This window comes from Rattus norvegicus, chromosome 11 (genome assembly GCF_021556685.1).
Source record: "Rattus norvegicus strain SHRSP/BbbUtx chromosome 11, alternate assembly SHRSP_T2T, whole genome shotgun sequence".
Lineage (NCBI taxonomy): Eukaryota > Metazoa > Chordata > Mammalia > Rodentia > Muridae > Rattus > Rattus norvegicus.
In genome coordinates this window covers 74,103,503-74,129,693 of record NC_141544.1, presented here as the reverse complement: position 1 = coordinate 74,129,693, position 26,191 = coordinate 74,103,503, and the positions used below count along the sequence as shown (strand labels likewise).

General features: G+C 38.5%; 2 protein-coding genes and 1 long non-coding RNA gene across 7 annotated transcripts in view; 1 reads left to right on the top strand and 2 right to left on the bottom strand.

Annotated features, from left to right (window-relative positions):
- The window catches only part of LOC148002606 (uncharacterized), a 50,159-nt gene extending 48,994 nt beyond the window's left edge, over nucleotides 1–1,165 (bottom strand). Inside the window, exon 1 of one of the 4 annotated variants that reach the window (XR_015633459.1) lies at nucleotides 1,084–1,165. This is a non-coding gene — a long non-coding RNA (uncharacterized LOC148002606). The remainder of the gene's footprint in view (nucleotides 1–1,083) is intronic. The other 3 variants (XR_015633461.1, XR_015633462.1, XR_015633460.1) reach the window with 3 other exon arrangements.
- The window catches only part of Lsamp (limbic system-associated membrane protein), a 2,169,253-nt gene that overhangs the window by 337,845 nt on the left and 1,805,217 nt on the right, over nucleotides 1–26,191 (top strand). The window lies entirely within an intron of this gene.
- LOC134481073 (uncharacterized) overlaps nucleotides 17,620–26,191 on the bottom strand; it is a 53,391-nt gene continuing 44,819 nt past the window's right edge. Inside the window, exons 6-7 of the mRNA XM_087577347.1 lie at nucleotides 21,574–21,772; nucleotides 17,620–17,747 (exon numbers count right to left, since the gene is read on the bottom strand). Of these exons, the coding sequence (XP_087433473.1) occupies nucleotides 17,620–17,747; nucleotides 21,574–21,772 (327 nt within the window). The remainder of the gene's footprint in view (nucleotides 17,748–21,573; nucleotides 21,773–26,191) is intronic.

The following is a 26,191-nucleotide window of genomic DNA, read 5'->3' as shown; positions in this document are numbered from 1 at the left end:
ATGAATAAGATATTTTCAAAATTATTAAAAGTCATTTTCTCACATTTTATTTTTAATCAATTTCTGATAACTTTTTAACCATTGTATATTTTACCCTCAGTGAATGGGATTTTGTGCATGTAAATGCCTTTCTAGCAACAGTGTAGGCAGAGTTCTGTGACCTGAAGTGAAGCTCCTTCCTTCATTTGCCTGTTTACTGGTTGTTGATTCTCTGTACATCTGACAATTCATTTAATCTATAATTCAAATATGCTCAGCCTATCTCCCAAGGTTTGACAATCTACTTTATAATTACTTTCATTATCATACAAAAATCTTGAAAATTGCTAGGTCAATAAATAGTCTTATAAATAACCGATTTGAAACCTATTCCTTACAGCGACTCAAAAGGATGCCATTTAGTTTTGAACACGTCTTGAAAACCACGAAAAGCCTCTAAACAAAATTAAGTTTAATTCACTCTTTAGGGAAGTGCTTCTACAGACCATTGGAAGGAAAGGGAACCAATTTAAATAAATTATCAGATAGTCATTTTATCCAGACGACTGCTACTAATTACAATCAGTTCCCTCTATTCATTAAACCTCGTCCAGCACGGATCTACTCTGTCAGCACTCACTCCAGTTGCTTAAGAGCCTTACCACAATTCTTCTTTAAATACATTACATAGCTTAGACTTTTGCTAGTTTCCAGCCTTCTCTAAGCATCCCTGAAAAGTGTCTATTTCTTTTTGCATGCTCCTTCTGTATTAATAAATTTAGTCTTTAGTCTTTTTCCATTGCTGTCTTCTCAATATTCTGCAATCCGTTTTAATCACCAGGTTTTTCAATCTATCAAGTAGGTGTTTAGCTCAAGCAATGCGTTCTAAGGCAATCTACCCATTGTTCTCCTATGCGGTTTAGATTGGTATACTTTATTGCTTTTGTGACTAATGTGTTACATAACTAGGCCAGAGAAATCAAATGGAATTGAAACAAACCATCCTAAAAAAACACGATATCCTAGCTGCTTGCCTTTACTCCATACACTAAGTCTTGCTGCTAATTTGACATATAAAAGCTATATGTACTTTGGGCTACATACCAAGTGAGCTCTTGGTCTAAGCATGTCTTTCATTGGCATTTGAGTTGCTGGGTCTACTTGTTATAGTAATGTCTCTAAGCCAGAAATCTGAAGAAAGCCATGTGTCTATTGTTTAGGTCATAGTGAGTCCTATGCCTCCACAACACCATCCCACCCTCCCCCCCCAAAAAATACATGGGTGTTATTTAGTTTTAGCAGCTCTAATTTTGTTAATATGGAAACTGAATATTTAGGGTTGTGTGATATTTTCATAAATTAAAGAACGTAGAGGGTATTCTACATATTTGGGGTTCTATCTTTAGCGTCTGACTGAATGATCATTGCATTACAGATCCTCCCTCAATACCTGTTGACGTAAGAATGTGTTCTATTGCTCAAATTTAATAAAGAGAGAGTGAGCCTGGGAAGGAAGCAATGTTTTTTATCAGACTTCATTTATTCGAAGACTTTTCCGGAGACCTGGTTATCTGTTGATAGGAAACAACGCCATTCTAAGTTTTAAAAGTTAAAGATTCATTGGGAATTCTTTTATCTACTTAGCAATTAATTTACATCAACGGTAATTAATTTTTGAGAAACCTGCAAAAGCCTATTAGCTGATGTTCATAAGCAGTGGATTTTAACTTGGGGAGCTGGGAGGAACAAATCAGCCTGTATCAGCCTGTATCAGCCAGATACGTTGTTGCCCTGGCAGATAGCCTTGGCAAGCACCCAAACATAAATAAACTATTTCCAAGTTTTGGTAAAAATAATTAAGTTCAGCTTACAATGCATCCAAAATCCATTGTCTGATGGCCCATAGAAATAAATAATTCCATTTTCTACTGATAGAGGATAGGTTCAGGAGGAGTTCAGAGAAGTATTATAATAAGCAGGCATTCAGAACTTATTTTTGTACACTAGGAAATGCATTCCTTTATGTGTAGAATTTACTGAAAAATAATACTTAGTTGAAAGCCCTTCTCTTTGGAGGCATAGATTGTCTGTGTTAGAATGTACTGCTCAGAATCCCATCATCAGAGAGGCTGAGACTTTCATCTTTCTTCTAACTTTCAAATGGTTCCCCAAATACAAATGATCTCCCCCTCTTTCCAGACCTTCCTGGAGGAGTGATGTTTTCGAAGGTTTGGCTTCTGATGCAGCTAAATTACAGTGTCACTGTCCCCTAGCAAACATGCGAACATACCACCTCCCTTCCCACACACCACTTCACCTCATCCTCTGCTTCTTCCCTCATCACATCCACATAAGAAATACGTTTTCTACACGGTCTCAAACTGTTGGGCCATTACTTAGATCAGGATTTATAGATATGGCCTCCTTTCACTTTAAATTATTGTTACCTGTTCAGAGGCATCTATTAGACTTTCTTCAACATGAAATCAACATGATCATTGGGATTTAACAATAGGTGCTGACCACTTGTGACATTGGGAAATGTTTGCTTTCAGGTTTTATTTACTTATTGCCTATCCCTTGCTGTCACAGATGATTCAGTAGGCAACCTTCCCTTGAGACCTCCCTACCAAGACATGACTTCCTAGACAGAGGCTTCTTGGTGCGTGAATACCATTAGAAATTTCTGATAATTCTTTCTGGCTGTGAATGAACTTTAGGAACTTTAACCAGTTTCCTCTCAGGCATTCTTTTCCAGTTCTAGAACTTCAGTCACTAAAATGCCCTCAAATTTCTCACCTTTGTAGCTGTTTCCCATAGCTAATCATACCTACTAGAAAAAGAAATAAGGCAGGATCTTGTAAGTCACTGTAATAAGTGAGTAAACAAAATAATTACACCCAAGTAATCTTCCTATTAATTAGTCTTCATTAACAAACTTAAGAGGACTCAACTAAAAAAGAAACAATATTCAATGTAATATTTTATGCCCAATTTTTGAATCAGTTGCAAATACTACATTTTATATTCTAGTCAATATAATCATAGCTATGAGTTTACTTTTCAAATCTGTTAAGTGTAATGTTCACTTTCTGAACACTTTAAATTTTGGTAATTTGCATATAATAGCTTTATGATATTAAATTTAGTTTTTAATTCAATAAAATATGAAACTATTCAGGAAATTATGAAATTATTAGAAAAGTATTTTTAGCAGATGATTTTCATTTGAGCAAGTCAGACTCTGAAGCCATTCTTAGATCATTTTGCCTAGAAACTTTACAACAAACAGAGATGAAGTTTACCAAGGCAATAGGAAAATTAGTAATAAATATCTCCACAACTCTCCACTAATATGTAAATGATGTTGAGAAATTTAGTTGTTTGGCTGTGATGTCTTTTCCTTATATTTTCATTTTCGGAATGAAAGAAAAAAATTAGTTTGATGTCATTAATCCACTCAGCTTCCTGCCTTTTCCATTAGTATCGATCAAGAAACCATCTCTTTAATTAGATTTGTCTCCTAATTTTTTTTAAGTTCTGTTTTGGTATTACCCTGATCGCCTCATTTTTTGAAACTCAGTATTCTGGGTTAGATGAATTCTAGAATAAAGAAAAGAATCATCATGAATTCCAGAGGCAGTCACCCTGGCAACCATAGCTTCAATCTACTACCTAACTACTACAATCAAGAGGATATGAGCAAGAATCATCTTCCAAAAATTTCTGTACTGAAAAAAAAAACTACAGTAGAACTTCAGGGTTTTGCAGTACTGGGTATTGTAGCTGAATATGTCCCTGGTAATTTCCAGAAATTATATTTGGCTAAATGATCAGAACTGCAATTCAGGTAGGAAATGTATATGAATGCCTGGTGACTTGGAAGAAGTCTCTTGGCCACTGGGATATTTATGAAAATGTATTTCTTCCTAGAATGTGTGCAATTTAGTTAAGCTTTGGAACAATCCTGGAAAAGGAGCTAGGAAAATATGGGTCCCTTGAAACTGCAGTGATGTCTCCAGTCTATTATTAAACACCAACCTTCCTTTCTTTCTATACTCAGACACTTAACCCTAAAGTATTTACCTTATAAATAGTTACTTGAATCTTAATATATCCCAAGAACTGCTTCAAACGCTTTAATATGTGAATTCATTCAAGCTTAAAAACAATTAGGGAAAAACATACTAAATAGCTTGCCCTTGGATAAACACTGAAAAATAGGCACAAGAAGGACTTGAAAAGCAATGAACACTACTTCTTAAATTTTTACCAATCTACCCTGAAGACTGAGGACAGACAACAACTTATATTAAATAACCAATATCAAATTTTGTTGCAAAAATCTTTGAAAAGAGACATAGTTCCCTTAACTTTTTAAAACCATCCAAATTTAAAACCATTGTGTTAGTCTGTGGAATTGTGATGTTCCATTACACTGGAAACTGTGTTTGCCAGGCAGGACCTATGCCAGCCCCTTGATACTGATGAGGACAGGCATTTCTGAGCTGTCTTGGCCTCTTACACATTGCTTAGCCTCTAAATGGCAGTTGGGTGTCTTGCTGAACTGTATCCAGCTGGCAACCTAAAGTCTGAGTTATAATTCAGAATTTTGTCTGCCTAAATATAATTCAAATTTATTGCCAGGCAATCTCGTAGAAAGCCAAACAGTGGATAATATGGGAAATACCTGCTTAGAAAGACAGCAGAACCTGAAAGCGAGGGGCTTGACTTTTTACTGGAGTTGCTGTTAATTGGTTCTACAGTATGGAGTTAGTAACTTTCATTCCTCTGCTATAGTTACCTCATGTGTGGATGAACAATTTGTATCTATCAGTTATTTAATCTACTTTATGATTTACAAAATTAATGTGAATACTTTAAAGCCGTGATCATACTTTAAAGCTTTCATATTTAGATGAGTCAGAACAAGAAAGATAACGTAGCTATTCTAAAATCATCATAGGACTTCCACAACATTAAGTTTGTCTTTTACTTTTTAGACTTTTCTAGAAACAGCAAATCCAAATGTACAAATGTCCCCTAGCAAGCCTAGTCCAAAAGGAGGTTGGCTTTCTATATTGAGACACGAGAAACAGTTAATACCGCTTTTGGATGCTTGAGTTATTATTCTTTTGCAATAAAATAAAGTCCTGTGAGTTTCCTCCCTCTGCTTGTTTTTGGGGAAATTTTCAGAGTTTAAAAGTTAAAGGAAAACCTGAATTGTTTACTAGGGGAGTGAATATGTTCAGCCATAGTAAAGCATGTCACTATACACAATGGGAGCATCTAAAGTCATCACTGCTTTGGGGTCGTTTGTATAGTTAAACAAGCCCATAGGCATGTCACTCATAAAATAAAATATATCCATTTGTTGACATTGAAGAATCATGTGAATATAAGATGATTGGATTTGTGTGTGTGTGTGTGTGTGTCCTTTATTCTCCTGTTTATTTTATTTTTATTAGATATTTTATTTATTTACATTTCAAATGTTATCACCCTTCCTGGTTTCCCCTCCAGCACTCCCCTATCCCTCTGCACTCCCCCTGCTTCTGTAAGGGTGCTTTCCCACCCACCCATTCATCCACTCCTGCCCCTCACCCTTGCATTCTGCTACTCTGGGGCATGTAGCCTTCACAGGACCAAGGGCTGTCCTCCCACTGATGTCCAACAAAGCCATCCTCTGCTATATATGTGGCTGGAGCTATGGTTGTCTTTGGTTGGTGTTTTTGTCCCTGGGCACTCTGGGGTATCTGGTTGGTTGATATTGTTTTATCCTTCCAATAGATGTTTCATGCCACCACGGACAGTCAAATGAACGCTTATTCTCTCTTCAACTCATAGAGACTTTGCAGAAATGCTCAGAAATAGTGACTTTGAAAATAAACAAAGAATCTTCCTCTTATAATTAGATATGGTATCATATCCTGAGAGCTCAACTTCTTTAGCATCAAACAGATCAGACAAATTGAACTGCTAGTAGTTTCATAGCCTGGGTTCTTTGATATGTATGGAGCACCCGTTTCCACATTTGAACAAGAGTAATGGTAGAGATTAATGTGAGAATTAAATTTTATAGCTTAGTAAGATCTTTTCAGTGCCTTGCACAGTACAATTCCATGGCAAACATCTGTGTCTTTGCCTGTCTCCCTTCATAAGTTGAACTTTAATAAGTTCATTTTTGATTACTGAAATTTTGATTACTGAGTACTCTCAGCAATTATTTACAGTCTATAGAAAATATAAAATGTTAATTGTTAAAATATATTTTACTAAAGGAGCTCTCAAATTGAGGATTTATTATTACTCTTTATATCCACTATGCAATACACACACACACACACACACACACAGAGACACACAAACACACACACACACACACACACACACACACACACACACACACACACACACGCCTCTGAGGCATAGACTACAATACTAGAAGTATCCTAAGACAAATAAAACTGGTTCAGGCTGTCCTGATATGAGCACTAACCCTTACTAACTGTTGAAGTTGTTTACGTATTATTTCTGTTCTCTTTTTGCTTTTCTTTTCCTTTCATTTCACATCCTTCTATTTATTATTATCCTGCTTCCTTTACCTTGCCGCCACCTTTACTTTCCCTTCCTTTGCCTTTCTCCTCCCTTATAAACTCAGTTTTCTCCATCTTCTTCAGAATAGTGTGTTAAATATATGTTTTAAACAAGTCCCCGTGTTAAATTCTAGGAAAGTTAAAGAGACCGGATAGGCATAGATTAGAAATTATTCCCATCTTGAAAGAACTTATAGGTCAGCGATGAAGAAAGGAGATCCCTGAGCCAACCACATCATTTTAACGCAATGGCAAGTATGTGAGTCTTTAAGAGGCTAAAACAGTAGCCTCTCTTTACTTCCCGGTTAAGATCCCAATGTCCTCCTCTTCTCAACTGAGCCTTTACTATACTTTCTGTTGTGTTTAGACTTTCATCACTGTCATCTACTTTACCATTTATTATTAACTCAGAATTACCGTTTATTATTAAAGTATTTGTTAAATACAGTGTTGTACTGGGGATTGTTATTCATTGATTTTTATATAGAAAGATTGTGTGTGTGTGTGTGTGTGTGTGTGTGTGTGTGTGTGTGTGTGTGTGTATTTGATGGGCATGATCTATTTAAAAATGATAGAACATACAGGGTTGCTTTAGATAAGTTTGGGTATACATGATTTCAAAATCAATATCAAAATTGCAGTTGTTTTTCAGTAGACAGATAAACTGAACTTCACTTGGAGAGAGGAGATAAATGAATGAATAAAGGAAGCAAACATGTTTTGCTATTTTATAAGGAAATGAATTTTTAAGTAAAGTCAACAACATTAGATAAAGATCACAAATACAAGATAATAGCTTTAATTTTTGAGTTATTATCATTAGAAAAATACTTAGAGCTTCCTTGGTTTTTTCAACTTTCATTTTCATTTGTAAGTTGAACATAGTATTGTTATATAATTGGACTTGAGACTTATGTAGGAGTCAGCGATCAACTCTGATCACCACAGATATGTCTCATAGAGTATCTAACATGCAATTGAGAATGTGTCTGAAATCATTGAGACTATCAAAGGAATGGAATACAGTAAGTAAGAATTGGAACATGAAGTCAGTGACTATCCAGCACCTGCTATGTTGGAGTACATGAGGATCCTCTAATTATATGGGTATATACGACAAAGTAAAAAGCAAGAAAGCTTGGATCCATGCCAGCTTTCACATTATCTCATCGAGACAATTGTCACACTCGAGGATTGTCAATGTCCTTCGAGTAGTCTTTAAATCAACAGACATTGTAAGGAGACAGAGGAAGGTAGAAAGTGAGTAAGACACAGCGCTTGGGTAATATCATCTCTTTTCTTTGCTGCTTTCTAAAGATCCGGAATTAAAATGGTCCCAAGAGTGGCTTTAAGGTTCTCAGTTCTCTCTCCATCTTGGCAGCCACAATTCCCCTGCAAGGCTCCCATATCTGCAGTAACATCTTCATCAGCAAGAGGACGATATCCTGTATTTACATGTATGACTTAGGAAGAGCAGGCAGATGCTTGCTCTTACTGCGAAGTGTGGAAGACTGGAAAGGGAAACAGCTTGCATTTTAAGTTTTTAGAAGTGGGTCCCAGAGCATGTTTTCTTATAAAACTGTTATAAATGACTATAGTTTTATAGATTGTTTAAAATCTCGTTACAGTCAAATATAAAAGTCCTTTGTGAAACATCCTTGGAGATAATTTATTTCATGTCTTATATGAAAAAAATGAATTCAATAAAATTCTTCCTCTTCAGACTGACTGCCTTACGTATTCCTTATTAATACTTTTAATGTTCTTCATAATTTTTCTATTCATACACATAACAGTTTTTGAGAAAAAATATTATGATGTAGCCCCGTTTGCCTGAACTCACTTTTTAAACCAGTCTGGTCATGAATTTACAAGAACATATCTGTCTCTTCTTTCTAAGCGAAGATTAAAGATATGCACTACCATCCCCACCACCTATCTTATATTTACAATTTTTACAATAATTACTGTCATCCTCATCGTTAAGTAATCTCCGAAAGGAAAACATACATATCTGATTTGATCATCTTGTCAACGTCTTTTTGAGAACTGGCTGCATAGTATTTATACCAGGAGCAAGGAAATGGGGTGTATGAGTTTACTGTGAGAAAGGAGCTGGGCTGGTCATGATGGTGTGTATTACAGTAAAGAAGACAAGCTTTTCATAAAGCTGCAGTCTACTTTATGAATGCAATGACAGAAAAGGGCACACCTAAAGAGCTATATGATGAATGATATGTGCTAAATCAGGAGTAGAAAGGGGATTTAGAAGGGAGCAGATTCAGCTATTTATAATATGAATTTAGTGAGAGGGCACGCCTATCAGGTATTCATGAGGTAGTAAACATAGTGAATTTTGTAATGTAAGTTTATTATTTAGGCACTGTGTTTCAGTCATATTCAGATATTTCAAAGCTAACATACAAAGCACCCAATTTAATGGAGTTCTAGCCTCTCTATATAAAGGTCAGAATTGAATATTTAAATATATCCCTACAACAAAATGCTGATAAGGAGCCTGGCACTGAGGCTCTGTCCTGTCTTTCAGTATCGTTTTGCTTTAAGTAATAGGAGCAGATTCGACTTAAAAAGGGGCTAATGAGAAATTCTTTCCACAGAAGAGATTTGTATCAAAAGATAAATTAGGACTTGAATCCAAACAGAGTGGTGTTGTCAAAGTTTCTAAATTTTATTGTTTAGCTCAAATTTCCTCATTTAAACAGGAAAAAGAGTAATTTGTAGACTTTCCATATTATAAGGCATATATATATAATATATGGATATGTAATTACATGCACATATATATTTCCATGTAAACACACATATATATCTGATAGCATTTAGCACAACAACGTGCTTAGCATACATGATTTCTATGATATCAGCAGTTGTGTTAGAGTACATGTTATCCTCATAGGATTCGAAGTTGATTATGATACAGGTAAAAACTAAAACCTGCCTCTTTCTTTGTTTGCTAGTTTTACTTCACAACGTATCATCTGGCTCCCTGACTTTTCTCAGTTTTCCCTCAACACATTTTCTTGTATGCTTTGGCTGAGTTAAACATACTCCATGTATAAAGAAAAATAAGTTCACTATTACGGTAAGAGCAATTCGCAAAGATAGCAGTAATATGGTACTACTTCCATGGGATGTGCACATGGAAACTACATACTGTGATGTAAAACGTCAGGCTGGGGTGGTACATGATGATCACATGTTGTTCTACTGGGAAAGGTATTTCAGCAGAACTACTCAACTCAAGCTAGATCTTCAACTGGAGAATATTATGAACTATTGTCAGGAGAAGGACTCACGTTGCAAGAGAAGAAAAGTGTAGAAAATTTAATGATCTCCTAAGTTATGTTCTAGAAACCTTACCGGTCCTTCTTGTATCTAATATGAATGCTACACAGCTTCCATATTTTCCAATTATTACCTTCTTCAGGAATCACCATCCAGTTTAAGGCTGTGAATGTATTTATTCATGCCTTGAAGCATGGTTTGCCTTTAAAATTTCTCTTTACCTATATATTTTTGCTTCATTTAGTGCCCTTTTCCTTAAACATGGTGTGCATCCTCGATCCTGGGATTACTGTTTGCAAAGCCAGGTATTCTAGAAGTCATCATATCCGTCACTCAGAGCATGGAAGAGCTGCCAGTGCATCCAGAATTGCTACCTAATGTGCCTATCATTCATGGCAACTCACGCTTGAAGCAAATGCTGGAGATTTCACACAGGAAAGAGAGAACAATTACATTTGTGTTTGCTATCAATAATCTTCGAAGGTCAACTCTAATTAATCATTCATTCTATCTCCCACTGTGAGTGTCTCTCTTCTTTCCAATTTGCTCAATGATTTGGAAGACATTGACATGTTTCTTAATAGCAGAAGTTTTAACATACATTTTAAGAGGAAACCCCTGATTCCTGGCCCTTAAATTCCAGAAGGAACAGGAAGCTGAGCACCCTGTCAGTCCTAGATGTCATCCATCTAGAAAATAATCCCACTGGAGTGAGCAAAGAAAACTGAGTGTAATCCATTATGTCAGGGCTGAGAAAGACTGAGCACCTGTACCCTGAGAAGCCAGATATGAACTGTAAAATGGCTATGTACTGATAGTTCCACAGTGAGGACTCCCCACTCCCCTACTAACAAGAAAAAACCTGGAAGCTATTCACATTTTCACCAATCTCATAGAGCAGTAGCCGATAAACTTCTTATCTCCAGTGTATTATCTGACTTCAAGCCATAGTAGAGTAACTGTTAGCAACCATTTAAAATGAACAAACTAAATTTTAAAAAAGTGCTTTTTGCTCTAAGCTGTGTTCTTTTTGTTACTGCTCATTCAGATTTTTTTCTAGAATTCTTCCTTGTTTCCTCCCTCCCTCCCTTCCTTCCTTCCTTCTTTTTGTTTTTATAGAAAATATACTTTTCTCTCATAGAGCATGCCCCACCATAGTTTCCTGTCCCTCCATTCCTCCCATCTCTCTCATACCTCTTCTCTCCTCCAGATCTCTCTCTCCCTTCATTTTCTTTTCAGGAAAATGCAGTCCTCCAAGAAATGGCCATCAAACAGAAGAAAACAAGATACAGCAAGAAAAAGGCAAAAACACCTCAGATGGAGGCTGGACAAGAAAACCCAATAGGAGGAAGGGTGCCAAGAGCAGGAAAAGTGTCATGGTTACACCCACTCCCACTGTAGAAATTCCACAAATACACCAAGCAGACAAAGCCTAAGTTCATTTTTCATAGACATACCCTTAAATTGCAATTCTTTAAAAATATAACATTAGAGACAAATAATTAATGTAGTTGTCTTGTAAAATATTTGTAATTGTTTGCAGGTCTTTCATCATTTTGTTTGGTTCACTTTGCATTATACAACATTATCAATTTTTAGAATAAGAATTAACTATTAATGTTTCAAATAGCATAGAATGACTCTGACTTAATAAACTAAAAGAAAGCACAGTAGTCATTTTGAATAGAAAAAGATTATTACAGTCAGTGTTCCAGCACTTGACATGATCTGGAGAGATCTGCACTTTACCAGCTAATGGTTTTAAATAGGAAATATTGTTAAGTCTTAAGAAGACTAGAGGTAAACAGACGTGCTCCAGAGAGGTGTGAGCATGAGCCTATGACAAAAACGTGTTTTAAGATTACAGGCAAAGGTGTGAGCATCCCTTTGGGAAGTGGAATGTAAAGTCAGCATTTTTCCTGCTGTTGTTTCCAAGGGAAGCAAGAATAACAACATTCCTTTCTTGTTACTGCTCTAGTGGGGGAGTCTCAGAGCCAACCATTTGCAACTATATTACCCTAAAGGGGCTTTTCAAAGTAACAGCCAAACGGCTCCAGTTCTACAGAGTCAGGAGGTACTGTCTCACCACTGACCAATTCATTGAACACAACTCAAGAGAGTATGTAATGAACCAAATGATTTTTATTTTCCCCTGTGAAAATAATTTATCTTATAGAATGGGGGGGATCAAACCACGGAGCTAATAAAGCCACGGTTATATTGTTTAATCATATCTTGATACAATTCATAATTCAAAACCAGTGTCATTGTTTGGAGTGGTGAGTCTTTGCAATGACTCTGTGAAGTAGCTTTGTTATATGTAAATCCATGTTATTGATAAAGTTAAAAATTAGCACCCAGTTAATAGAAAAAAAAACAAAAACAAAGCAAAAAAAAACAAACATCATCAACAACAACAAAACAAACACATAGAAATTATCACTTAAATAGCACCCAGAAGTGTAGTAGAAATGGAATTGATACTTTTAAATTTTATGTTTTTAGTGAGGAGCTGCAGTGGTGGATGAATGTTTAGAAGTTCATACTACTCTTCCAAAGGACATGCGTGTGGTTCCCAGCACCCATACAGGACACTTACAACCAACCACCAGTAATTTCAGATCCTAGGGATCTGACATCCTCTTCTGCTTGACATAAACACCCTACTGGATGTGCACAAGCTACTCTCTCTCTCTCTCTCTCTCTCTCTCTCTCTCTCTCTCTCTCTCACACACACACACACACACACACAAAACACACGCACACAAATAAATAAATTATTCTTAAAATATGATAAAATATTAATGACAAATATTCATGGACATGTTTCTTAATATTTCTTTGCAGATCTCAATAAAAATCCTTTAGACATCTAGTGCACATACTGGCTCATTCAAATTAAAATAAACAACACCCCATGATAAGCGATAGAAGTGGGAGCCTACTAACTAGGGCTAAACACTTGCTAGACTGAAATATGTTCTGAAAAAGACCGATATCTAGTGTAATATTAATTCCGCTGGGAGAGAATCTCAGCATAAAGGAGATGTGATAATAGTGACGGATAGTTGATCTCACCTTAAGTTGTTATATTCAACATAGTACTATTTTAAAATGTATTACTTTGTGGTGTGTTTCTGCTGTTTTTGCAAAATTTTCTTCCCCTATTTTTTCAGAAAAGGTATGTATTACAATCTTGGATGAGTTGGAGTATGTCACGGGGTTATACATGTAAAATACTGGTTTGGAGTGAGTGAGGGACATCTGTCAAGGGAACAGATCAACTGGCCAATTGAAATGTCATTTCTCCACTTGGTGTAGGATGTTACCTTGTCTCTCTGATGTCTCCCTCCCTCTCTTTCCATTTTATTTTTGGTATTTTGATTTAGACATAAAAGCTCAGACCTAATTTAAACCGACAGCAGAATGAAACACTGTGACCTTGCCAGGATTCTTCCAGGCCTTCAACACAATCCACTGGGGGTAAGGTGTAAGCAAGGCTGGGTAAGAGCAAATGGGACCAGACTGAGCTCTTTCCAGATGGTCCTGTGGCTCAGGGCCAGTGTTCCTGGAGGACTAGTCATAGGTCCGAATGCCTCATAGTCTGTCTGTCATGGGAATCTAGGCTGACATGAAAAGAAGGAGAGAAGAAAAATTGGACATTTGAAAATGACAAAATTCATAGGAATGGAATTGTAAAGACAACACAAGGTCCCTTGCACAGCAGCTGCTGAAACTGTGACAGGCTTTTACTTGGGTATAGGAAAGTAGTCATTGCTCCATTTGATAACGAGCTAACTATTGCATAAAGGAAGGCTGGCATTATAGGTGGGACATTCTGAATAGGTGGTCAGGTACTATTTTTAGAATAGAAGTCAGGGAGACAGTGCAAAAATACAATGACTCTGAGAACATGTTGCTAGGAAGTGTCAGAGGAAAGGTGGGTAGGTGGCAGGATTAAGGAAGTGACCAGGATGAGAGAGGCCTGCAGTGAACTCATTGTCTGGGCAGGTTAGGTATTAGATATGAATCAATCAATCAATCAATCAATAAAATAACAGGAACAGTCTAAATGTCTACTGCTTAGTCACCACTTGCTTTGTACCAATGTGTGTTAATTATGTATGTATATATGTATGTATGTATGATGCATTATGTATGTAACTATCTATACTTATTTATGCATTTATCTATACGTTGATTTACATTTTTTTTCTGAGACAGATTGTCACTTCAAATTGTAGCTTAAGCTGGCCTCAGAGTCATGATCTTACTTCTTCAGGGTGTAAAGAGCTGGGATGTCATGTGGGTATCATGATGGGACACACTGGCACTGTTTGAAGTGCTTACTGAGATCTCTTTCAATCACATGAGGATGTAGGGACTTAGAAAGTATAAAAGTCAGGTTTTTTTCCATTGTTTGCTTGTTTGTTTTTGTCTTCAGCTTGATTCAAGAACATTGTCACTTTGCTGCAAAAAAACACACTATTGGTCTCTTCCTTGTCAATATTCTTTCTGATCTACGTCTTTAATCCCTGGACTTTGAAGTACTAAAATACATAAATATCCATAGCGTTCTCCATGAAGGATAACGTATAGTGACTAAACAGAGTCTAAAACCCAACATTCCTAGGAGATATAATGAAATCATCGTAATCGTTCTACAATCATTGAATCATGGCTTAATCAATAAGGTACATGGAAGCAGGAGGACATTGAGTTTGATTCCAAAAAGAATAAAAGATATTTAAAAACTTTACGCACCTGTGATGTTGCATACCTGTAATCCTACTGAGATGTAAATCTCTGGGTTTACTGGCAAGCTCCTATATCCTAAGTTGTTAACAGCTAATCCTGGAGACTTTGTTTCAAAACTAGAAACAAGATGGATATAAAGTGACACAGGAGCTGAAGTTATCCTTTGACCTCTACCTGTGCACATCCACACATCAGATGTACACTCATGCTTGACATGCAAACTCATTGCTGTATTATCTTTTTCTTTCTTTTTTCTATTTTTTGGGAGGAAAGGGTTTTATTTCATCTAAGACTCAAAATTAACAGTGTATCAGTGAAGGAAGGAAGTCAGGGCAGAAACTCAAATGGCTAGAACCTGAAGGCAGGAGCTAATGCAGAGGCCATAGAGGAGTGCTGCTGGCTAGATTAGCCATCATGACTTGCTCACCCTCCTTCTGTTTTTAATTTTACTTTTCTTGGATATTTTATGTATTTACATTTCAAATGTTATCCCCTTTCGCACCTCCCCCTTACCCCCTCCCGCCTCCCCCTGCTTCTACGAGGATGCTTGCACTCCCACCCACCCATTCCCACCTCAATGACCTAGCATTGCCCTACTTTGGGAGAAACAAGCCTTCACAGGACAGAGGGTTTTTCTTCCTATTGGTGCTGGACAATGCCATCCTTTGCTACATATGTGGCTGGAGTCATGAGTCCCTCCATGTTTACTCATTGGTTGGTGGTTTAGTCCCTGGGAGCTCTGGTGGGGTGTGCTTGGTTGATATTGTTGTTCTTCCTATGGGGTTGCAAATTCCCTCAGCTCCTTCAGTCCTTTTTCTAACTCCTCCATTGAGGACCCCATGCTCAGTCCAATGGTTAGCTGCAGGCCTCCATATCTGTATCAGTATGGCTCTGGCAAAGCCTCTCAGGAGACATCCATATCAGGTTTCTGCCAACAAGTCCTTTTCGGTATCAGCAATAGAGACTGGGTTTGGTGGCTGTCTATGGGAACGATCCCCAGGTAGGGCAGTCTCTGGATGAGCGTTTCTTAATCCAGAGACATAAATACTCATCCATGCATTACAAATAGGCCATCAATGAGAGACCAAAATGAGATTCTACCAAAACCAAACTATGGAAACCAATGTGTGTATTGGGTTTAACTGTAAAATATTAGTGAAAAGTTACTTATAAGAGTGTGGGTGACAGAAGAAAAGTTCTGCTGCAACAAGTCTCATTTTGTCATGAATATTGTGGAAGCTACATCATAGAGCGCTCTCTTTCAGTTATCATTCCCACTCCAACACACACTAGTGTCTGCCAAGGTCATGTGCAGATAAGACTTGGGGCAGGGAAGAATAATGGCTAAAACTCAAGGTGAAAATCTTGTGACCCTCCTTCCTCTACGACTCTATAGTCCTTCTGCTCTTTTTTGTCTTCCTCCTCTTCCTCTTCCTCCTCCTCTTCCTCCTCCTCCTCTTCTTCCTCCTCCTTTCTTCTTCCTCTTTCTTCTTTTCTTCTCCTCCTCCTCCTCCTTCTCCTCCTCCTCTTCTTCCTTTCTTTTCTTTGTCTACTTCTTTCTTCTTCTTTCATCATAATAATTTGTCATTATTATTTGGCTAGTGAATTACTGCTTTAGGATGATATCATATTGCACCAGGAGAGGGGTCATGCTACAATATACATCTACCTACAGAACCTATGTGCATGCACACCACCATAACAACAGTCATCAAACCATACTTAAACCAACATAGTGGATCACAGTCACAACTCAGAGTTAGGAACGCAGAAATCAGCAGGTCCATGGGGCAGCCAGCCTAGGTTACGTAGCTCATTTGAGGCCAATGAGAGCCTTGACCTCAAAAAACGTATGGATTACAGCTGAGAAATAATGCACTATGCCACTGTTTGGTCTGTAACAACGCCTGGCACAGAGAGACAAGTACTTCCAAGTACTCTTACACACACACACACACACACACACACACACGCTACTGAAAATAAAAAAATAAAGCAATGGCAGGGTGAATGACTCTTGCCAGAAATCATGGCATGAAATGAGAATGAGAATCTATGAGGGTCAAAGCAGTCAGAGACTGAAGAAGCATGTAGTATGTGGATGGAGATACTGCAGAGAGTTGATGGTCCAAGCAGACAGAACATTTTGAATACTGATATCAGATTGAATGTACCATTCTTTAGGGATATTGAACCGACTGCACAAAAATCAAAATGAAAGACCTGGTGGGTCAGAAGGAGCCACAACGTCAAGACAGTCTGAGGGCATAAGAAAGAAATTGTGGCTGATTTTTAAGGCAATGAATTACATGTGGCTTTGTTGAAAATCAAAAGACGCTGTTGGCATAGCCAAGCTGAAGGCATGAATACATTGGTAAAATCTATCTTTGTGGAAAAAAATTATCTCTGAGCGGGTATTTTAAGCACAGCCTTAGCACCTGTAAGCTCAGCTTTGGCAGCGAACCACCGATGCCTATAGAGCTGTGCTCCACACCAGAGAAATAAATCAGCTCCGCCTTTTCTGCAGTCAGCTCACATGCCTGAGGTATAATATATGGGCTTCTCCTACTCGTAGCTCCAGGAGTAGGAGTGGGAGGAGGCCCAGGGTTGAAAGGTGCTAGTCTCAGGCTTGTAAATACACCTTTGAGTTAAAAAGAGCTATCATGTGTACAGCTCACTCCACCCTCCCATTTTGCGAGCACAGGCTCATCCTTCAGCTAGCAGGGAGGGAATTGCCACATCATTTCACTCCACCAAGTTCCCTTGACTTGGCAGTTTTTCTAATTGCCTGGCGGTCACAGACTATACTCTGTCTTTTGCTGATACAGAGACCTGGGAAATGAGGGAATAGGAAATTTCCACAGCTCTTCTGGGAACCACAGCCCACTGCTGTCCTTGAACTGAGAGCTGTTCACAATAAACCAGTCAGTCTCTTTCCATCGTTTGGCTCACCTGATTTACTTTTATTCCCAACCAGTTCTCAGGTTAACTTCCCTTCTATCTCCACCACTTCGCTCAGGACATGTTTTTGTATTTCTGAGCAGAAATTGTCCACCTTGCAAATAGTCTGCAGACTGTACTTGGTTTGTAGTTGGGCTCCATCATTCCCTATTAAGGAAAATAAAATAATATCTTGAGAATCAATCAGAGTAACCTGTGTCCAAAAAACAGAATACTTAAAGACATTTCTTCAACTTCAGCTTCCTGGAAACATTTTTAAACCTCAACGAGTCACTATAGTTATCCTGACTAAAGACTTGCACTCACAATTTATTGGGGGATCTGAGAAATGGAAAGGAAGTAGAAGTGAATGGTGAAGTCCAGTCGAAAGACAGAATGGCTGTGCTTATATGCTGAGACCCTGCTGAACAGCTCCATCATTAACAATTACCAATCCCTGATCATGAAATCACAAAACACATCTGCCTTGTAAAAAATGTATTTTTAGGCTTTAAAGTCATTACTTTAGAACACATTCAAAGGTACATAAATACGACAAAGATCACCCTGAGTTTTCGCTCTATTCCTCTAAATAATGCAATATATTGGAGCAAACACTGAAATAGTATTGATGTTATTATTAATGAAAGATTTTAAAACTAACACCTGTCTTTCCCTATTTTGTAATAAACTGACACCTTCATACATTTATATAATGGATTTCTGTCTTTTTTACCTCCTATTCCTTTGCCTCATTGCCCCCTCAAACACACCTGAAACTTTCTCAATGAAGTCCCCTCCTACTTTCATCTCTCTTTGATGTGTGACAGATTGAGCTTAATTAGAATTGCTTGCCCTTTTATGGCTTCAAAAGTTAATTTAATAAAGCAAGAGTAACTTTCTGCGGCTATACCAGCGAAGAAAGTGGCATATACCCTGCGACAAGCAGTAGCTATTTTAGTTCTAGAATCTCATTCCAGGCCATATCACCTTGGCTAATCAAGACGACAAGTATTTCTCAGAACCCCTGCTCCTGATGACTTTGGCAGTTTTGAGTAATGACCAGATATTTTGTGGAATGTCCATCAGTTGAAGTGGGTTATTATTTTTCTAATAGAGTGAGGTTATGAATTTTTGGGAAAGATCACCATGGAGACAAAAGAATATTGTGACAAAATATCATCATGGGTGCATACATCAAATATGACTCATTTCAGTCAATATTAACAGTGAGCATTGAAGAAGTGTTTCTCACTGCTTTTCCACCCACAGTGTAGATTAGGTGACAAAGTCACTGTACATATCCCATACTTAAGGAGTGGCAAGTTATCTATTTCCTTGAAATGAGATAATTTGCATAAGTGATTAGTAATTTTTCTGAACATTAAGTTTATTTATCTCATTAACTTAATGTATGTAGACAAGTCTGCATTCACGGATGTTGGTCTTGTGAAAGTGGTCATTAAATACTAATTTATTTGGATGCTCAAGGTGTGCAGTCATGGCCATGGGTACTCTCTCACTTATCTCCTGTGTCCCTCTTACATGTCCCATCAGTGTGCTCATTTGTGAGCATTTCTTTCCTTCTGGAACTGACAACTCATTCCAAGTTCATTTTGAATAGAACTTTCCCTAGTCCTAGTGAGTCCTTTCCTGAATGAATCATGGCTTATGACATTGAAGAATAATGTTAGGCACCAATAGACAGACACCGGGTTATGGACAAATTACTTGAGTGCCAAACCTGGAAATTCTGTGTCAAGATCTATTAGATGATGAATGCTAATTGTACAAACCACCCAAGGGAAGCACTAGTGTTTTGGCTTAGAGGATGGGGAGATAGGGGTCAAGGTACATAGGACAATCAGCATGATGCGCTAAAACACTGACTTAATGCTATGAAGGTAAGGATGACAGTGTATTTTATTCAAAATTTGTGCTATACATGGGTGAGTTTTAACAGTGCTTGTTATTGGGAAAAGAAGATAATGGACATGCTCACTTCTTGCACTGCAATAAATTAATTATAGACAATATAATTTATTTTAATAATAGTAGAGAGATTGCAGATTGTGTGTGTGTGTTAGAGAGAGAGAGAGAGAGAGAGAGAGAGAGAGAGAGAGAGAATACATAAACAGTGAGAATCAAAGTAGGAAGTTAATCTCTGATTATCAAATTCTAGAACTGTAACTTTTAGCCATTTATTAAATGATGAAATTTGTGGGGCGGGTGTTTCTAGAGAGGTTCACAGGAGAAGTAAAACCTTACCCTGAGAGTGGGCAGCCCCAGCATGTAGGCTGAGATTGGGACTGAATGAAAAGGAGGATGTAAACTGTGTTAACCTTACCTTCTCTCTCTGACTCCCTCCTTATTCAGGCTGAAGAAGTGCTTCACACTCTTGGCATGTGGCCATCTTCTCTATGGTGGACTGTATCCCATATGTATTAAAACCCCAGGGGGAAAAGCATTGTTTCCTTAAATTATTTTAACAACCTTTTTTTTTTTGGTCACAGTAATAGTAAAAGTAACAGACAAAATTGGTACCAGCAGTGATTAGATGAAAACAGAAGTGTGTTTCCAGTATTTTCTATGATTTAGGGTAGGAATTCCTCTATACTATGAAGATACGTCAAGGGATGGTAAAGGTAGAGTTTCGTCATGAACGTGGCACGGAGTAAATACTTGACGAATTCTACTCTCTCCCTTGTCATCTCCATCTTCATCACCTTCATTATCTGCTGCCGTGCATTTATGTCCCTGTTTCCTACACTTGAACCACTTGATAAGAATTTCCCTGTCTCCTGTATCATGGCCTTACACAAATGGGTAAATTAAAATGGCAAATAATGCACCCATGGGTGCCTAACGCCATCAAGCAGAACATTTGGCTAGTGAATTCGTTGGGTTTTACTGTGCAATTTTCTTCTCTTTGTACAGCAGTGGAAGGGAAGTCAAATAAAACATAAGAAAGGTGCACTGAAGGGGGGAAGCTATAGCTACCTTTAGCTAATGTGACCAGGGAGCTTGAAATCATTTGTGAGCTGGCCCAAATCTCTTTTGTCTCTAGTGTCTGTTCTCCTCCTAATTCCCTTCATCTTGACCCTCTGTATGTCCCTCCCTGCAGGTGGGTGTTAATGTGGTGAGAATACCTGTGTTCCACTCTCTCTTCTATGAAGCAAAGGAAAAGAAATAGAAAACGGGGCGAGGAAAGAGAGGCAGGTACCATGGCGATCACAGTGATCGTCAACTTCATAAATCCTCATGCATTAGCCTCATTTTCTACCTATTAAATCTAAGTTATATGCAGTCATAACTCAAATAAAATAAAACAATTCTCATTTCTACTTTAGTGTTGGAGCAGCCTGAGAGACTTGCTCAGAGAGCACATATTTTTCCTAAGCACATGCAGATGCTGAATTAAAGGAGATTAGAAAGAAAGAAAGCTATGATAATGAGCTGGGGTCCCGATTTCCTCTTTCAAACACCCTGTCTATGGATTAAGCACCTTTGATCCAGGAAGAGAGATCAGAGAATCATTGAGACAGGGCATTCTGTGAGGTCACTAATCTCAAGTTGAGTACTTTTAATGCAAATCAACCCATTCAAGAACATACAGGCCAACCAGGCCTGGCTGACTACTACATTTTCTCTCTAGGAAGGTAAAGAGTTTTGGCTTGCTGTTTACCACTTGCTAAGCTCCCGTCAGGTGAGAGCAAGTTAATAATATAGGGTCCAAAAGATGTGAGAATAACTGAGTTTGTATTAAAAAGAGTGCGGATGTAGATCTCTCCTGAGAGACGCAGCCAGAATACTGCAAATACATAGGCAAATGCCAGCAGCAAACCACGGAACTGAGAACGGGACACCCGTTGAAGGATTCAGAGAAAGGACTGAAAGAGCTTGAAGGGGCTCGAGACCCCTTATGAACAACAATACCAACTAACCAGAGCTTCCAGGGACTAAGCTACTACCCAAAGACTATACATGGACTGACCCTGGACTCCAACCTCATAGGTAGCAATGAGTAGCCTAGTAAGGGCACTGTGGAAGGGGAAGCCCCTTGGTCCTTCCAAGACCGGATCCCCAAAATCCCCAGTGAATGGGATTGTTGGGGGGAGGGCGGTAATGGGGGTAGGATGGGGAGGGGAACACCCATATAGAAGTCGAGGGGGAGGGGTTAGGTGAATGTTGACCTGGAAACCAGGAAAGGGAATAACAATTGAAATGTAAATAAGAAATGCCCAATTTAATAAAGATGGAGGGAAAAAAAAGTGTGCCCTAATTTACCCTTCTCATTTTCTATTGCCTTATCTTCTAGCTACAGCCAATTCATGAGCATCACTTAAAACCTTTTTTCTCTGTCATTGAAGACAAGGAAATCATCCCAATACTGTTGGTTCCCTTACAATGCCTAATGGGCCTCAGTGGCAGCCATACCTGAATTGCAATCAGTAAAACAAGGACTAAATGAGCAAAAAATGAAAGGAGTAGACCGTTTTCTGTAATTTAATTGTTGTTTGGTTGTTGCTTTGGTGGTTGGACATCAAATCCAGGGCCCCATCAAGGAAACACAATTGGTTTCCCATCGAACTGCTTCATCCCTACCCTAGACAATTGTTCTTGCTGGCTTCCTCCATAGAGAATGAAAAAGGACTAAAGAGCACACAGAAAATTGCCACATGGCTTCACTTATTTGTGGCGGCTGGAGTAGGTGGTACTTTAGAAGTAAAACGTAATTACCAGACATGAGGAAAGATAAGAGTGAGGAGAGGTAGAGAGGATGATTAATGGGAACCAAATCAAAATCAGATGGTAAAAAAAAAAAAAAAACAAAAAAAAAACAAAAAAAAAACAAAACAAACAAACAAAAAAAACCCCTTCTATGTTCAAAAGCAAAGTAGGCTAACTGTGGTTGACAAAAATAAACACTGTGCATTTTGACATAGCTACCAAAAGAGGCTTATGAATGTTTCCAGCCCAAATAGGGAAGATTATGGAAATAAGTCTGATGTATTCATCACAAACTGCTTACATTATCAAAATACCCAGCTATACCTCGGTAAATGCGTAAATGCCATATTTTAATTGAAAAATAAGTGGAGCCGAAGGAGTGGAGAAATGCTAGGTCTCTCTCTACCTGTCATGCCTCTCCTCGCTCCCTGTGCTGTTTGTCTTTGATTGCTTCCTCCCCCAAATCATAAGATAGAAAAGCTGAGAACAATCCAGGTGATTGTCCATAGTAATCATCTTTTTCTAATAAATGAGAAGTTAATTCCAAAGAGATGGTAAACATTTGTCAAGTGACTGCGAAACCAACTGTCAGCCATGTTTTCTGGTGTCTGTACCGTTAAGCAGTCATTCTCTACATTGCTTCCTCTTCTTATTTTCTTTAATCTTTTTTTTCCCTTTCATCCCATAACCATCCCTAAGTGCATGCCGAGTTAGCCCTATATTTAGTTAGTCGTGTTTCTGCTATATTTGCAACTTAACTTATGGGCAGAAACATGGACACAAAACTGTTTCCTGGGAGAGCTTTGTCTTGATGCTGACTAGTATTCCCTGGCCCTGGGCACCTGTCCAAGAGCAGGTGCCTTTCTCTGCAAACAGCTCTGTGGGTATGTCTTGAAGAAAGCAGGTGCAGGTCCAACACTGCCATTCTGCTGCTTCAGGGTTATGATCTATCACAGACACATCGCTCACCAAGAGAAAGAAAGGCAACCAAGAGCTGCCAACATTAGCAACCCTAAGCCTGGGAGGTGGGCACATAGAGCATCTGTAACAGCTTAGGGATTCTTTGCTTGATGAATGAGGAAGAGCATAAGGAAAGACACTTGAATTTGTTTACATAAGACTATTGTCCATGAACCCGAGACCTTTAGGTCGTAATGAAATACCTGTCTAGTTTTCTCAGGTTGAGCAGGAGCTGAAAAGTGAGACACAGAAGGCCTGAATTTACATCATTATAAGCTCTTGGGGGACAAATTATTCCTGTTTAATAATCTGCACTTAGGTCACACATTGCCCATTAATTTAGACATGCATAGAATATGTGCGAACATTATAGATAAGTGAATGGAAGGTACTGAAAACAGATCTTACAGTTTATAAGAAGCACAACTCATTAATGTTAATAAAATATTATAGGAGCATGAAGGGAAAGGCAGGGCATAGCATAGAGTGGATGGTACAGGAGCATACCGAATGAAAAATCATTGAGAAGGAATAAAATGTGCAGTGGGGTGTAATACAAAAAGAGTTATGCGCAGCAACTTACAGGCTTAAATGCTTCGGGGCCGTTTGAGCTAACCCAATCACAGAAAGACATACATGGTATGCACTCATTGATAAGTGGCTATTAGCCCAAATGCTTGAATTACCCTAGATACCTAGAACAAATGAAACTCAAGACGGATGATCAAAATGTGAATGCTTCACTCCTTCTTTAAAAGGGGAACAAGAATACCCTTGGCAGGGAAAAGAGAGGCAAAGATTAAAACAGAGACTGAAGGAACACCCATTCAGAGCCTGCCCCATATGTGGCCCATACATATACAGCCACCCAATTAGACAAGATGGATGAAGCAAAGAAGTGCAGACCGACAGGAGCCGGATGTAGATCGCTCCTGAGAGACACAGCCAGAATACAGCAAATACAGAGGCGAATGCCAGCAGCAAACCACTGAACTGAGAATAGGACCCCCGTTGAAGGAATCAGAGAAAGAACTGGAAGATCTTGAAGGGGCTCGAGACCCCATATGTACAACAATGCTAAGCAACCAGAGCTTCCAGGGACTAAGTCACTACCTAAAGACTATACATGGACTGACCCTGGACTCTGACCTCATAGGTAGCAATGAATATCCTAGTAAGAGCACCAGTGGAAGGGGAAGCCCTGGGTCCTGCTAAGACTGAACCCCCAGTGAACTAGACTGGTGGGGGGAGGGCGGCAATGGGGGGAGGGTTGGGAGGGGAACACCCATAAGGAAGGGGAGGGGGGAGGGGGATGTTTGCCCGGATACCGGGAAAGGGAATAACACTCGAAATGTATATAAGAAATACTCAAGTTAATAAAAAAAAAAACGCACAAAAAAAATTAAAAAAAAAGAAAGCCTACAAACATGTTATTTTCTAGAATATGGACTTGGTTTTAAAAGTACTTAAAGATAAACGCAGCATCCAACTGCTAAACTCAGATGCACTGTGTTGAATGAAAGAAGTGTACCAACAGATGTGATGAGTGTACGTTACAATCTGAACTAGGGTCATAGTAGTCACTGAGAGGTGAGAAGGAATACATGAATAGTACAGTTCTAGGTAGGAACAAGTGAGCAAGTGAACAGGTCTGATAATGGATGCACTTGGAGGATGCCGTGACACCATACAGAACTATGAAATAATGACCCAGATCAGCTGTGAAAAAATTTCAGCTAGCATGCATCTCCCATGCATTGTCTAGGATGGAATTTTTTTCAACAGTTAGTGGGGAACCCTAGAAAATGCTAACATACCTTCAAACTGAACAAAAGCCTACGAGCAAAAAATAGTTTCAGGCAAGGTACAATTTTTATAGGACAAGCCTTAGGTAGCAGAGGTAAATGGATTAGAAAACTGTGAGAAAGACCTCCCCAGGGCTCAGAAAAGGCAGCCAAGTTTAAGAATAAAGAATATATTGAGAGTTTCATGTTTCTAGGGAGCAAGCAGATGACCAACAAGTGGTCTTATTTTATACTTAAAAAACTGGGATCGGGAAATGAAGAGGCTTTCAGACTTGAAGGACTGAGAAGTAGGGCTGTGCTCTATTGCAGACAGAATCTGAACCAATATGGGTCCCATCAGTACTGTAGTATTGTCATTTAATATTACAAACTGATGTATAACAAGAGAACTTACTCACAGTCTGGAGGCTAAGAAAGCCACATCAACAACCTAACATCTGGTGGGAACTTAGGTGATGACTTCTATTCACAGTAATGTGACTGCATTTGGAGTCCTCTGGGAGGCACGCCACTGGTCTGCCTTCACGGTTAAAGCAGGGAAGGAGAAACCAGGCTTGCATCAGCACACATCTCTTTCTGTCGACTGAATGCAGACTCAGTGTGACCAGTCACCATGCTAGAGCTGTCATTGTGACACCCTAAACTTTCTATCTATGAGACAAAATATTCATTTCAAAAATTGCATTTTTCCTCAGCTATAGAACAAAAAGAACACCCAAGGCAGCCTCTTTTCTTATGTAGCAGAAGTGGAAGGAAATGGAATCTACTTAAATGGTGCAGCAAATAGGGTTTGAGTCTACTTTTCAGTAACATGTATGTACATCTGTGTGTGTTAATAGATGAGTATGTGCACCTCAATGGAAGTGTTGTCCACAGAGGCCAGGAGAGATTACTGGATCCTGGAACTAGAGTTATAAGCTGTTGTTAGCTTCCTAATATCAGAGCTGGTAACTGAATTTGGGTCCTCTATAGAAACAGTATGCACTCCTAACTGTGGAACAATCTTGCCAGCCCTTGAGGACACTTTTATAACAACTTAGCCAAGAGAGAGTGAGGCTATATCCATGATAAAGATGTAATCTATTTGGTGACCTGATGCCATTTTAAAGAGTTTCT